The 14,575-nt window shown below is 42.1% G+C and overlaps 1 protein-coding gene across 3 annotated transcripts in view; it reads left to right on the top strand.

Moving 5' to 3' along the window:
• Nucleotides 1-14,575, top strand: part of ENTREP1 (endosomal transmembrane epsin interactor 1) — a 34,356-nt gene that overhangs the window by 6,721 nt on the left and 13,060 nt on the right. Inside the window, exons 3-8 of one of the 3 annotated variants that reach the window (XM_035099641.2) lie at nucleotides 741-851; nucleotides 1,752-1,880; nucleotides 2,985-3,092; nucleotides 3,213-3,346; nucleotides 12,873-13,044; nucleotides 14,054-14,132. In XM_035099641.2, coding sequence (XP_034955532.2) covers nucleotides 741-851; nucleotides 1,752-1,880; nucleotides 2,985-3,092; nucleotides 3,213-3,346; nucleotides 12,873-13,044; nucleotides 14,054-14,132 — 733 coding nt within the window. The remainder of the gene's footprint in view (nucleotides 1-740; nucleotides 852-1,751; nucleotides 1,881-2,984; nucleotides 3,093-3,212; nucleotides 3,347-12,872; nucleotides 13,045-14,053; nucleotides 14,133-14,575) is intronic. The other 2 variants (XM_035099643.2, XM_060280046.1) reach the window with 2 other exon arrangements.

Below are 14,575 nucleotides of genomic sequence, written 5' to 3'. Positions count from 1 at the left end.
TATTCAAATTAAATATCCAAAGCACCAGCACCAGAGATCACCCAGTGCACATTTAAATGCCAACTAATGCCAAATCGAATCCCCCCCCCCCGGTCATTAATTGGTACCAATCTGGGTTAGAGGGCAGGCATAGCTGGGACTAATGTCTTTAGTTCCTCCATCCAGAGATCTCGGTGATAATAAAGGAAGCATAATACATCTGTTTAATAGACTGTGTAATTTTTCCTATTGAGAGTATCAGCAAAATAAATGTGTGTTATGTCAAGAATATTTTCCATACTATATTTGCTAGTAGAGGAGAAAGTAAACTGTAATTTGAATCTGTCAAATTTGCCTGTGCCTTTGCTGGAATATGCTGTTTACAGTTCAGTGTTTGCAGTATAAAGCAGCCACTTTCTTTTCCTTATTGCAATGTGATTTTAGATACTTCTTCAGATTTCATAATATTGAATCTAGTGAAAAATAATATTACAGATTGAAATATCAACTTCTGCAACCAGTATTTAGTAGTTTCTATACCAGCTTGTCAAATTTATGATTGCCCATAGGTGATAGAATATAATTGAATATGTAGGAATATGTTTCAAATGGTAAGTCTTTTGGTGGACAATAAATTTAGCACAGTATTTTAAAACCTAAGGCATAGATGGCAAAGGAAACATGCAGGACAGTGTGTTTTGATAGTGTTTACGTAGAATGCCAAGCCGCTTAAAATTCTTGTATTTTTTGTTTTGTTTTAGGTTAACCTTTTTGTTTTGCTTTCTGTCATTTGTGTTCTCTTGAACCTGGCTGGATTCATCCTGGGATGCCAAGGTGCTCAGTTTGTATCCAGTCTCCCTAGATGTGATCTGGTGAGGAAACAATTTACCTAATTGTATCTGAAGCATGACTGTAGATGACTGTGCTTGTCATATAAAGTTTATCATATAAAGCTTGTCATATAAAGACTTGGAAGTCTTTTTTGCTAAAGCTGGCAAAGAACACTGGCAAGCTATGATTTGAGCAGTTGCTGTGAACAAGGATTGGCTTGCACTTCTAGTTTGGAGAACTCCATCAAACTGTAATTTCCTGGTTTGGATATAATGGCAATTTAGGATTATATCAGACCAGGAAGTACTAAGCTTTGCATGAGAGGAGAAAAAGGGGGAGCTTTTCTATTGTTTATTTGGACTGGGGGATCCCCTTAAGAGTTATTGGAGGGTGGTGCTTCTCGACCACATGCCCAGCTCAGGGGCTGATGGCAGACCCTCCAACATTCTCTGATGAAAATAGGGATGTCCTAAGGGAAAGTGGGACATTCTGGGATCACATCAGAAACTGGGACGGCTTCTGTAAATCTGGGACTTTCCCTGGAAAATAGGGACACTTGGAAGGTCTGTGATGGGCCCCAGCACCATTGGCCAGTGAGAGCAGTGGGAGTTCCCTGGATGTGGTTCACATCCTAAGCGGACTCCTTAACATTAATCTACCCCATCTGACCCTGTGCCTACAGCAAACCTGTTTTCATCTGTAATCAATAAAGTTGTAGCCAAATTTGAACCCAGTGCATGTTTTCTGTTTTATTTGCTGTTCGTACACCCTTCCACGGCCTCAGTGCAACTGGGCCCACAATTTTTCCTCAAGCAATACATTTATTAGAGTGGGAAATTGCTTTATGCATTTTAATTCTTCTGCACTTCGCTTTTGCATTCAGTGCAGTTATTTTTCAATTTACTGATTCAAATTTCTCTTTACTTGCCACAATATTGAAGGCTGATGTGGGTGAAAGTAAGTTTTGTTTCTGTTGTGAAGAATTTCTGCCAGAAAAATGCACAGAGAAAGATAATGTGCTGAAGCTGTATCCCGTCCAGCCATGTGGTGCAGTTCACCTTCTACTCAAGGTACGTAAGTTGCCATGTCACATGGGCTGCATTGGCAAAGAATAAACTGCACTTTGGCATCATGTTGTAATTTCATAAAGAACTCATTGCTCAGAGGAGGTTAGCTTATAAATTCTTGACCTATAGAATGAGATAGCCCTTGAAAGTCGTAAGACACCTTACTTCTAGGGTGTAGACGCAATCTACAAAGCAGAGGTTGCCGTTACGATATAAGCAGCTTGTCTGTAGTAGTTATGGATCTTGGAGACAGATTTTTTTAACACAAAGTGACCCCATTATCCTAGTACGGGCGCGCACACACACACACCCATTTATGCATGTTCAGTTCATGCACGACTGCACATATGTGTGGTCCCAGAATCCTGGAAGTGGGGGCAGAGACACGAAGAGCCTCAGCAAAGCCCCACTATGCGGCTCGCAAGGAGACACTCCCTGGAGCCTGGAGCGAATATTCTCTTTGAGCTCTGAGAGCCAGTGTGGTGTAATGGTTAAGAGCGGTAGACTCGTAATCTGGTGAACCGGGTTTGCGTCTCCGCTCCTCCACATGCAGCTGCTGGGTAACCTTGGGCTAGTCACACTTCTTTGAAATCTCTCAGCCCCTCTCACCTCACAGAGTGTTTGTTGTGGGGGAGGAAGGGAAAGGAGAATGTTAGCTGCTTTGAGACTCCTTTGGGGAGTAATAAAGCGGGATATCAAATCCAAACTCCTCCTCCTCCTCTGGGAGGGTCTCCAGGCAAGCTAGAGGCTTGCTGAGGCTGCTCAACTGACACAAGGAAAAGTTTTCCTGTGCATCAGGTGAGCGGTCTCAACGAGCTTCTGGCTTCCTTAAATTTCCTGAAAGGATATACAGTACAGGCAACTGCCAATTTTACACAATTTCACTGAAGCGTGCAGCAGTTCGGAACGTAACCCCCGTGTAAATGGAGAGTCACCTGTATTTCAGGGAGTGGAATGTAGTGCAACCTGATGCAATTAAAATGTTTTGGTGTGCTTTATAGAAAAGTCCACATTTTAAAATGATGCTTATTGTCACCTGTTCTGTTGGCTCACCTTTGCATATCTTTATTATTTTTGTAGTTGTTTTCCCTTTTTGTCGCACTACAGAAAGTTCTTTTTGCTCTCTGTGCTCTGAATGCCTTGACCACTACTGTATGCCTAGTAGCTGCTGCCCTACGTTATCTGCAGATATTTGCCACGAGAAGATCCTGCATAGTAAGTGAGTGCAGGGCACAGTTTTGTTTTCTAAAAGTGCAGAAGGAAGTCAGTCTTTCATGAATTCTGCTTGTGGTTTCAGTGCAGAAGTCTTTACAAAACAAACATTTATCTTGTCAGGAAGAGCCCCATGTTTATGTGGAAGAAGCTGAAGAACCAGACCACACTTTGGAGCCAGAGGAGTTTGTGCCCCCAGCACCACCTCCCTCATATTTTGCTACATTTTACTCTTGTACGCCTAGGATCAATTGCAGGTAAAATGCTGAAACTCAACTTTCCCTGGATATTCTGGTTCACCAATAGCTGATTTAAGCAACAGCCTTATTGCCACTTTCATTGAAATCATGTAACTTCTCGCACAAGTGGTACCTGCAGTAATTTTTGACTCTTGACTGCAGATTATAATTTTGTGGTTTTCATGTAAGAACTTCTTGACACTTGTTTCTGGATAAAAAAATATATAGTGATTTGTTGAAATTTGATATTATAAAGCTGCTGCCTTGAGCCACCATAAAAAACTGATTGCTAGATTCCCAACTGCTTCAGCACAGAAACTCTCTGAAGTAGCTTAGAGAAGGGTGAATTGATTTTAAAATTTTAAAATTCCATTTATACCTTAGATATTTCTAAATAAAGTGCATATGAATTGTTTTTTCTAAGCATTAAAGCCTATTGATCAGGCTGGTGCTGCCATTAGGCAGAGGGAGGTGGCTGCCTCAGGCAGGAGAAGCTAGACGATGGTGGCCAGAGCATGGAGGTTTGCCACGCTGCCTGCCTTGCACCTCTTAAGCTAGCTTGCTATCCTCAGGTGTGTTTCATTGCCAGTGTTGAAATAAGATTCAGCAGCCAGGTTGGCTTCTGTATGTGGAATAAAAATGCTGGTCTAAATTATTTGCCTTCAACCTATTTCAAAATAAAAAAGGAGTATAAAGCTTTATTGGCTGTGGGGAAAAAGGCAGTTTGAACACAACTCTTGGTCTCCATTACTGAACACTTTGCTAAATAATGAAGTTAAACTTTTTTGCCAGCTGGTTTCTGGTATGCTGAGAAGTAACTCCCCAGCCCCTAACTGTGCTATCCTAGCCCATGTATGGGTGAACCATTATAAAACAATATTTACTATCAATATGAATTTCCCTCCCACCCTTTGTGACGATTATTTTGCAAGGTTGACAAACCTCCTCACTTTGGAGGCCAGTTACAGCAAAAGAAGTCTCTGTGTTAATTAGGAATCTAAAGAGCATTAAAGGTAAAGACTCCTGACCATTAGGTCCAGTCGTGACCGACTCTGGGGTTGCAGCACTCATCTCGCTCTATAGGCCGAGGGAGCCAGCGTACAGCTTCCAGGTCATGTGGCCAGCATGACAAAGCCGCTTCTGGCGAACCAGAGCAGTGCACGGAAACGCCGTTTACCTTCCTGCTTGGAGTGGTACCTATTTATCTACTTGTGCTTTTGAACTGTTAGGTTGGCAGGAGCAGGGTCCGAGCAACAGGAGCTCACCCCATTGCAGGGATTCGAACCGCCGACCTTCCGATCAGCAAGCCCTGGGCTCTGTGGTTTAACCCACAGCTCCACCTGCGTCCCTACAATAATCAATGTTCTATACTATAAAATAAATAAGATAGTTTGTAGATGATAAAAATTACAATTAATATTTTTTCCTACCTGCCCTGATGATAGTCATTGTTTAGATGGGCAGCTTTTATCCATTTCCCCAGTCACACAACCAATCAATCAATCAATTAATCAGTAGCTGAACTGGGTTCCACACAGTCACAAAAACAAATTAACCAAAAAAGCCTCAAAAACAAAAATGCAAAATAAATAGCAAAAACAAAAGCGCCAAACTTGATCCGTTCCGGAAGTTCATTTGACTTCCGAAATTTTCAAAAACTAAGGCACAGCTTCTGATTGGTGCAGGCGCCCCAGAAACAATAGCCGGCAGCCGCATCAGACATTCGGCTTCCAAAAAACGTTCAAAAACTGGAACACTTCTAGGTTTTCAGCATTTGAGAAGTAAGGCATTTGACTAAGGTACCACTGTACACTATGAGCAGTTCAAACAAGCCAGGGATCAATTAAACCCCTATTGGTAAACTTAACTGGAAAATCCGAAACCTTCCTCCTATCCTTGGAGATACGTCAAATGATGCTATTCTGGCTGGGGCTAGGTTCCTTTCAGAAGTATTAAGAAACAGAAACCTACATGCTCGGGATGAAACATAGCGACCGCCTTGGAACGCTTTCCCTGTACGTATTTCTGTTTTATTTTGCTTTTGAAAATGTCTTTGTGGTTCTTTGGACTGAAATGAAGCGTATATGTGAATGTGGGAGGAGCATTCACACATAAATGTCTTAGACTGCCCTGATGTTGATTAGTATCCATATGGAACTTAAAGAAGTACCTTCCTCCTAATGTAAACTATATACACTTTCTTATATATGTAATAATAATATTTGTTTTTGCCATTTTAGAAGATATTTCTAATTTTATAATTTTAGCAAATGGTATATGATATATTCTTCATTACTTGTATCAATTAGATAAATTATGTGTACAAAGTAACAAATTATTTTTATTTCAAAATATAGGCTTCTGTTCTGTTGTTCTGTTCTCTATATTCATCCAAGGGACTGTATTTGCAGAACTTTGCAGAAGATACTGTGCTAGTTACTAATTGAACTATATTTTTCCATGGGAAGCAAATTTTCATGTTTAGTTATTTTACAAATTGGAATTGAGTAAATAGGAAGGCATAAAAAGTGTAAAATAGGAATACAGTAATCAGTTGGTGGATTTCTCTGGTGAGATACCAGATGACATATATTGGGACCAGTGACTGGATACTATATTTATAATGTCTGCTTTGAAACCTTGCTAGTTAACACGGTTCTCCTTAAATTGTGTTTTTTTTGCAAAGACTGTAATTGTCTTGGCATTCTGTTACTGATGTTTGGAGAGTCTTAGCCAGGGTGGGGAATTGGATCAGGCCCAAAGGCCAGATGGTTACTGCCCCCACCTCCCTTTGTGGGTCAAGTTTGGGTGCTTCTGCCAGTGGTGCGCTCCGAGTGGCACGTCTCCGGTGGTGACAAGGCGACGCAAACAGCCATCGCGCAGCCGCAAGCAGAGGATCCTGGCCCTCCCAGCCTCCCTCCCTGGCTCGCCGTACGCGGCTCCTGCTTTGCCGCTTTACAGCGAGCCAGGGAGGGCCGGGCGGGAGCATGAACAGAAAATGATACTTGGACCAACTAGGCAGACCATTAGAACTACTACCTTTCTTCTTAGAACTACTTTCTCCTCAGAACTACTACCTTTCTTTCTATATTTTTATAAAGCTGTCAATGTCTATGCCAACTTCTCTCTGAAGCACCTCCCCCTTTAAAAGGGCTGGGGGTGAGCTGTGAGGGGGAGGAGCCTTGGGCAACTGAGGGGGGGGGAAGTGAGGGGTGAAGGGAAGAGGGTCAGGGAAGGGGTGGCTGGCAAGCAGAGCTCTTGAGAACCGTATAGCTGGCAGAAGAGTTGCTGCTTTCCTCCAGCAGAGAGAGAAGAAAAGCAGGAGCTGTCCTGAATTGCTAATGGCACAGAGAAAGCAGAAAACCTATCGAGAGCTGAGTAACAGAACTGGGCTGCCAGCTATGAAGAAGCAAGTGGGTTTCCTGCTTCCTCCCTTCCTTACCTAGCTCTTCCTTAGTTCTTGTGCTTATATCAATACCCAGATGCAAAAAAAAGCAGACACAACCATTCCTATCACAGAGAGAAATTAATTGGTGTGGGTCATCCTGTTAGGCCCAGCAGAGAGGCCCCCCAAAATAGAACTTCAAGGTGTAAGGAAGAAGCAAGACCTAACAGCTAAGGGAGAAGGAAGATGCATTCACAAACTACTTGAATTAACCAGAAAAACGTGCAATTTCACAAGTACTTTTTGTGTACATTTGGGAACACAGATAAGTTTGGTCTCAATTTTAATGGCAGATTCTAACCCTAAGATCATGAACAATATTGGGAAGTTTTTTGCTATAGCTATCAAAACTAGGCCACAATTATTGAAAGGGAAGATGAATTTTGAGACAAAATTGTCTGTATTTTTAACCATCATTGTTTATGGATTTTATATTATTATTTCAAAAGGCGTGTGTGTGTGTGCGTGTGCATACTTTCCCTCCCCCTTTTTCTGCTGTGGGTGTCTTGATAAGTCTATACCGTATTTGATTATTGTTGTTCATAGACCAAAGGAACTGAAAGCAAGCCCAAACCTGGATCAGTCTGAGTTCCTCTTGTGTTAGAATTTCTGTCCTCTGACAGGCACAGAGGCTGCTGCTGCTGACTAGCAAGATGATGAACGGATTGAATTCAGCCCTCTCTTCCTTTCTGACTGCAGACTCATAGTAAACCATTGGAAAGCTAGAAAGAGCCATGACCTCTAGAATGTTGGACTATGTGACATAGCTAGACTCTTAGAGCAGCCCAGTTTTCTCTGCATCTCTCCCTTCCCTCCTTGCGCATGACAGTTTTATGAAGAGCCTGGAGACAATCTGATCGCAGCCCTTTATAGAAGAGGCGGCGGAAGCTGATGCTGTCTTGCAAATGGAAATGGAAATGGCTTGGACTAATGGAAAGTAAATTGATTGACCAGGATAAAATACTAATCAAATGCTGGCCATCCCTGCCCCCTCCTGTAGTCTGCCTGATCTATACAGAGTCATTACTAAGCAAATTCCCTTCATCAAAATAAAAATAGAAAGCAAGAAGTGTGAAACAAAACTAAGTGTCCCCTGTTGTGAGTGCCTGCAGGTCCTGTTCCTGCCTCTTACCACCTGGCTTAGGGCGGGGCCTGGCAGGCCTCAAAAGGACTGCTGCTTCCACCGCTGCTGCTGCCCAGGAGGACTCCCCTGTGTGAGTGCCTGAGGGCCCCGTTCAGCCGATTCCCTGGTGGCCCGCTGGAATGTAGAGTTAACCAGGGCTATTGACTGTTTGGCTCCGAAGCGCCCTCTCCGATTGCATGGAGCCTGGACAGCCCCGTGGTTTTCCCCAGAGCTGAGGGTGATGAAACAGTCATTGAGACGGCTAGAGCGCCGGTGGCGAAAAACTCATTCTGAATCAGACCGGACACTGGCTAGAGCTCAACTTCGAACCTACCAAGTGGCAATGGCGACAGCGAAGAGGACCTTCTTCACCGTTTCTATCGCATCTGCAGAAAACAGCAGTAGGAGACTCTTTAAGGTGGTTCGCAATTTAGCGGAACCACCTGCTCCATCTGGGCCCAGTACGGGCCACATGATCTCCTGCAATGATTTTGCAAAGTTTTTTGCAGATAAAGTCGCTCAGATTCGGGAAGAGGTAGACTCCACCGTGGGAGCAGGGCCGGGGCGGGGGAGTGCTAGAGTCCTGTCTAGTCAAGTTGTGTGGGATCAATTCCAATCTGTTACCTCCGAGGATGTGGACAGGCTGCTTGGACGAGTGAAACCAACCACCTGTCTCCTTGACCCTTGCCCATCCTGGCTTATAAAAGCTAGCCGGGAAGGGCTGGGCGATGGGCTTCGCGGGTTGGTGAATGCTTCTCTCTGTGAAGGAGCCTTCCCAGACCCGCTGAAAGAGGCGGTTATTAAACCACTTCTTTAAAAACCATCTTTAGATGCGGCCAATATGGCCAACTATCGCCCAGTCTCAAATCTTCCATTCCTGGGCAAGGTGATTGAACGAGTGGTTGCTGAACAACTCCAGGTACGCCTGGAAGAAGCGGACCATTTGGATCCCTTCCAGTCGGGATTCAGGCCTCATCATGGGACTGAAACTGCCCTGGTCGCACTGGTTGATGATCTCCGGTGGGCTAGAGACAAAGGGGAGAGCTGTTTCCTAGTCCTGCGGCATTTGACACCATCGACCATAACATCCTTCTGGACCGTCTAGAGGGGTTGGGAGCTGGGGGCACTGTTATACAGTGGTTCCGCTCCTTCCTCCTGGGCTGTGTTCAGAAAGTGGTGGTGGGGGATGAGTGTTCGGACCCCTGGGCTCTCACTTGTGGGGTGCCTCAGGGTTCTGTCCTCTCCCCCATGCTTTTTAACATCTACATGCAGCCGCTGGAAGAGATCATCAGGGGGTTTGGGCTGGGTGTTCATCAGTATGCGGATGATACCCAGCTCTACCTCTCTTTCAAATCAGAACCAGTGAAGGCGGTGAAGGTCCTGTGTGAGTGTCTGGAGGCGGTTGGAGGATGGATAGCGGCTAACAGATTGAGGTTGAATCCTGACAAGACAGAAATACTGTTTGTGGGGGACAGGAGGTGAGCGGGTGTGGAGGACTCCCTGGTCCTGAATGGGGTAACTGTGCCCCTGAAGGACCAGGTGCGCAGACTGGAAGTCATTTTGGACTCACAGCTGTCCATGGAGGCACAGGTCAATTCTGTGTCCAGGGCAGCTGTTTATCAGCTCCATCTGGTACGCAGGCTGAGTCCCTACCTGCCCGCAGACTGTCTCGCCAGAGTGGTGCATGCTCTAGTTATCTCTCGCTTGGACTACTGCAATACGCTGGGGCTACCTTTGAAGGTGACCCAGAAACTACAACTAACCCAGAATGCGGCAGCTAGATTCGTGACTGGGAGCGGCCGCCGAGACCACATAACACCGGTCCTGAAAGACCTACATTGGCTCCCAGTACGTTTCCGAGCACAGTTCAAAGTGTTGGTGTTGACCTTTAAAACCCTAAATGGCCTTGGTCCAGTATACCTAAAGGAGCATCTCCACCCCCATCGTTCTTCCCTGACACTGAGGTCCAGCGCCGAGGGTCTTCTGGCGGTTCCCTCGCTACGGGAAGCCAAGTTGCAGGGAACCAGGCAGAGGGCCTTCTCGGTAGTGGCACCCACCCTGTGGAATGCCCTGCCACCAGAGGTCAAAGAGAACAACAATTACCAGACCTTTAGAAGGCATCTCTTTTTTAAAAAAAAATACATTTTATTCCAATTTTCCAAATTCAACCAATTAACAAAACCAATCTTTTATACAAAATCTTATATTCACATCTTTTACCTTGCTCCGCCGAGCTATGACTTCCCCCCCTCCCTTCATGCGGGTTTCTTGTTAATTCCCTTTTTTGCAGTTCCTTTTTTGACATATTGGTCAATTCGTAAGGTTTATTTTAATCCTGCGAGAGTTTTTAATGATCTACAGTTTTTCTCCATATAGTCCACATATTTACTCCAGTCTTTTTGAAACCTTGTCTCCCCCTGGTCACGAATCTTGCATGTCAATCTAGCAAGTTCAGCATAGTCCATCATTTTTATCTGCCACTCCACAATTGTAGGTAATTCCTGTAATTTCCATTTTTGGGCTAACAAAGTCCTAGCCGCGGTTGTTGCATACATAAACAATGTTTGATCTTCTTTTCTAATCTCTCCTCCCATTATTCCTAACAAAAATGCTTCTGGTTTTTTTGGAAAAGTATATCTAAACATCTTTTTCAATTCGTTATATAAACTTTCCCAAAATCTTTTAACTTTTTCGCATGTCCACCACATATGATAAAATTCACCATCTTTCTCTTTACATTTCCAGCAACTTTTGTCACTCATTCTATACATTTTAGCTAATTTAACTGGAGTTAAATACCATCTGTACATCATCTTATATACATTTTCTTTCAAGGCAGTACATGCTGTAAATCTTAAAGTTTGATTCCATAATTTCAACCACGCATCATATTCAATATTGTGCCCCAAATCTTTTGCCCATTTAATCATCACTTCTTTTGTCAACTCATCTTTTGTATACCACTCCAACAACAAATCATACATCTTTGCCAAAAGCTTTGTTTTGCCTTCTAGCACTTCTATTTGAAATTTGGATCTTTTATCCTCAAAACCTATTTTTCTATCTTCTTTAAGCACATCATTTATTTGATGGTATTCTATCCATCCTGTTAACACTCCTTTAATGTCCTCAAAAGGTTTTAAACTCCATCCTTTTTCAGTTTTCGTCAAGATTTCCTCATACGTGGCCCGCCTCTTCTCCATATTTACTTTCTTAACTGTTAATACCTCTGCTGGTGAGACCCACCAGGGTGTTTTAGTCTCTAACAGCCTTTTATTTCTTTCCCACACCTCGTACAGAGATCTTCTTATCACATGATTCGTAAACCCGGTATGTGATTTCTTTTTGTCATAACATAAATATGCATGCCATCCAAATCTATTGTTAAAACCTTCTAAATCTAACAAGTCCGTATTCTCTAGAGTTATCCATTCTTTTATCCAACAGATACAAGACGCTTCATAATAAAGTCTCAAGTCTGGCAGGGCGAATCCACCTCTTTCTTTCTTATCTACCAAAATTTTATGTTTTATTCTAGGTTTTTTCCCCTGCCAGACAAATCTTGATAAAATCTTTTGCCACTCTTGGAATTGCCTCGTACCTTTAACCACAGGTATAGTTTGAAATAGGAATAACATCTTAGGTAATACATTCATCTTTATTGTTGCGATTCTTCCTAAGAATGACATTTTCATATTAGTCCATCTTTCCAGGTCTTTCTTTATTTCCTTCCATACTTGTTCGTAATTATCACTATAAAGATTAATATTCTTTGCTGTCATCCATATTCCCAGATATTTTACCTTTTTAGCCACGTCGAGTCCATGTTTTAACTGTAATTCCTGTTTTTCTTCTTTCGTCATATTCATTGCCATAACCTTGGTTTTTTGTCTATTTAATTTGAATCCTGCCAATTGGCCAAATTTCTCCATTACTTCTATAGCTTCTGCAACACTTTCCTTTGGATTTTCCAATGTTAAAACTAAATCGTCTGCGAAGGCTTTCACTTTAAATTGCTTTGCACCTACCTTAATACCTCTAATTGTAGATAGGTCTCTTAATCTGATCAATAATATTTCCAGGACCATGATGAACAATAACGGTGATAAAGGGCAGCCCTGTCTAGTTCCTTTTGTGATTTCAAAATATTCTGTTAGGGTTAGAAGGCATCTCAAGGCAGGGAAGCTTTTAATGTTTGATGGATTTCTGTATTTTAATGTTTTTTGGGAAGCCGCCCAGAGTGGCTGGGGGAACCCGGCCAGAGTGGCGGGGTATAAATAATAATAATAATAATAATAATAATAATAATAATAATAATAATAATAATGCCCCAGATAAAAATATATCTGTTAATTAGGAAATTTGAATGGCTTGGGATTCAGAGTATAAAAGTTGGGATTCAGAGTATAAAAGTTCAGAGATGAGGGAGAAATTCAATTCACATTTCATGATCATGGCGCTGCATTTTCACACAGCTTGATCTAGAATTAGCTGTGAAGGTTTTATAGAGCTGCAGCCTAAGCACAAAAAAGGAACTGAAGAATGTAAGGGAACATGAATAGCACTTAGCAATGTGAGAGAGGATCCTTCTGGGGCACCACAGAGACCTTTCCTGCTGGCCTCTTACCTGGGAGTCAGTTGTGCAGCTTGCTTAAAATATAACAGCATCTCCAGCTGCTTATGCCACTTTCTGTTACTCATGTGATGGATTTCCAGGATTATGTGTCTAACTTCCAGCATTTTGATTACATATACTTTTATTGGATTTAGTATTTAAATTATTTGGCTTATTTTTTCACAGCTAACAGTCCCGGTTTGGGTTGTGTTAGAGGCCCTGTGAAGATTCTTGATAGAGTATCCTACAAATTGCACTTCCACAAAAGAATGATATCTACTGTGGTCACTGAATTCTGTGGGACCACTTTCCATAGAAGAGTCGTGAGAGCTTTATAGCTGATACAACCTTTTTCTCCTAGGATGCTGGGTTCTGATGTCATCCCACTGCCACATATTTATGGAGCCAGAATTAAAGGAGTGGAGGTTTTCTGTCCACTTGATTCCCCACCTCCTTATGAAGCTGTGGTAGGCCAGAATCATGTGCAGGTACTGTCCATTGGATTCCACCAACTTGATGTGCTTTCACAGCAGGTTATTGAAGTTTCATTTTTCTGCTTAGGAATAAGTAGCTAAATACGTTCAGGTTTTAACTGGAAGTTGCTAAATTGGGAATGAAAGATATTTAGCTAGTTTTATGTCTCTTGAGTATATACTTTTGCTTTTTTTGTAGTGTTGTTTTTTGTAGTATCCTAGAATTGGATCCAATTTAAACCAGTGGAACTCAGTAACCTCATTGATTTTCAGTGAATCTACTCCATGTATGGTGAGAATCAGGGTCCAGTCTGTAAACCTGAGTGTAATACTTGAAGCTCAAAAGGCATAAATAGTATATTCAATTTCACTGGTAATCTGAATTTTTTAAAATATATATATATATAACATGTTTTGCTGTTCAAAGCAGGCTTTAAAAATAATAATGAAGTTTTCCCTGAGGGATAAGCTACTTTCCATTTGCATAACTCATTTTGATAATAATTAGTTTAAAAAACCAAGCTTAATATGGTTTGACGTGCTTTTTGCCCTGCTCCTTATACCCCACCCTCACCTGTGGCCCAAGGATTATATCAGGGGTCAGCAAACTTTTTCAGCAGGAGGCCGGTCCACTGTCCCTCAGAGCTTGTGGGGGGCCGGACTATATTTTGAAAAAAAAATATGAACGAATTCCTATGCCCTACAAATAACCCAGAGATGCATTTTAAATAAAAGGACACATTCTACTCATGTAAAAACACCAGGCAGGCCCCACAAATAACCAGAGATGCATCTTAAATAAAAGGACACATTCTACTCATGTAAAACCATGCTGATTCCCGGACCGTCCGTGGGCCGGATTTAGAAGGCGATTGGGCCGCATCCAGCCCCTGGGCCTTAGTTTGGGGACCCCTGGATTATATGCTTGCTTGCTAGCTCTTTAATATTTATTGGTCTTTGAATGGGAGGACAGGTGTTGGTTTTACCAAGATACTGAAGAGCTATTGAATTGTCCTTTCTATGAATTCCCTATTAATATTTATGTGGATAATGTTAATTTTTCATTTAGGGAAACGCATTTCAAATTTCAGATGCTTCAGAAGCTGTGATTGGCTCACCAGGACAGAATGAGGCACAAGTATCTCCAGGTAAAGATTTAGGCTTTATTTTGAGTACTTAAAAAAACGCCTTTGGAAGTGTTGTGGTTGAGTTAATGCTGAATTAATAAGCAGCAAGAGGATGCATCTCTGTAACAAATGTTTCCTACTATTGTTTTCAACAGTGCAGCATCTGACATGGGATTTCATTAGAACAATTGGCCACAGTTAAGAGTATTAAATGTGATTCACCTGCAAAACTTGTTCCTAGAACCCCACATCAGGAATAAGGGGTGACGAACCATTTTTATCTAAATTATGGGAGAAAGTACCCTCTGCTTTTGAGCTTCAAACAGATTCAATAGAAAATTCACCAGATTGTTCAACAGTACTTTATAATTTAAAAAAATTACAGTGTTGTTTCAGATAAGAGCAAACAAAAAAATAGAATGCAGTTCTACTCAGGTTGGTCTGTGAAAAAAGTTTTAAATAGG

This window comes from Zootoca vivipara, chromosome 11 (assembly GCF_963506605.1).
Source record: "Zootoca vivipara chromosome 11, rZooViv1.1, whole genome shotgun sequence".
NCBI classification, from domain to species: Eukaryota; Metazoa; Chordata; class Lepidosauria; order Squamata; family Lacertidae; genus Zootoca; species Zootoca vivipara.
Note: the sequence above shows the minus strand (reverse complement) of the source record. Positions and strands in the feature narration are given on the sequence as shown.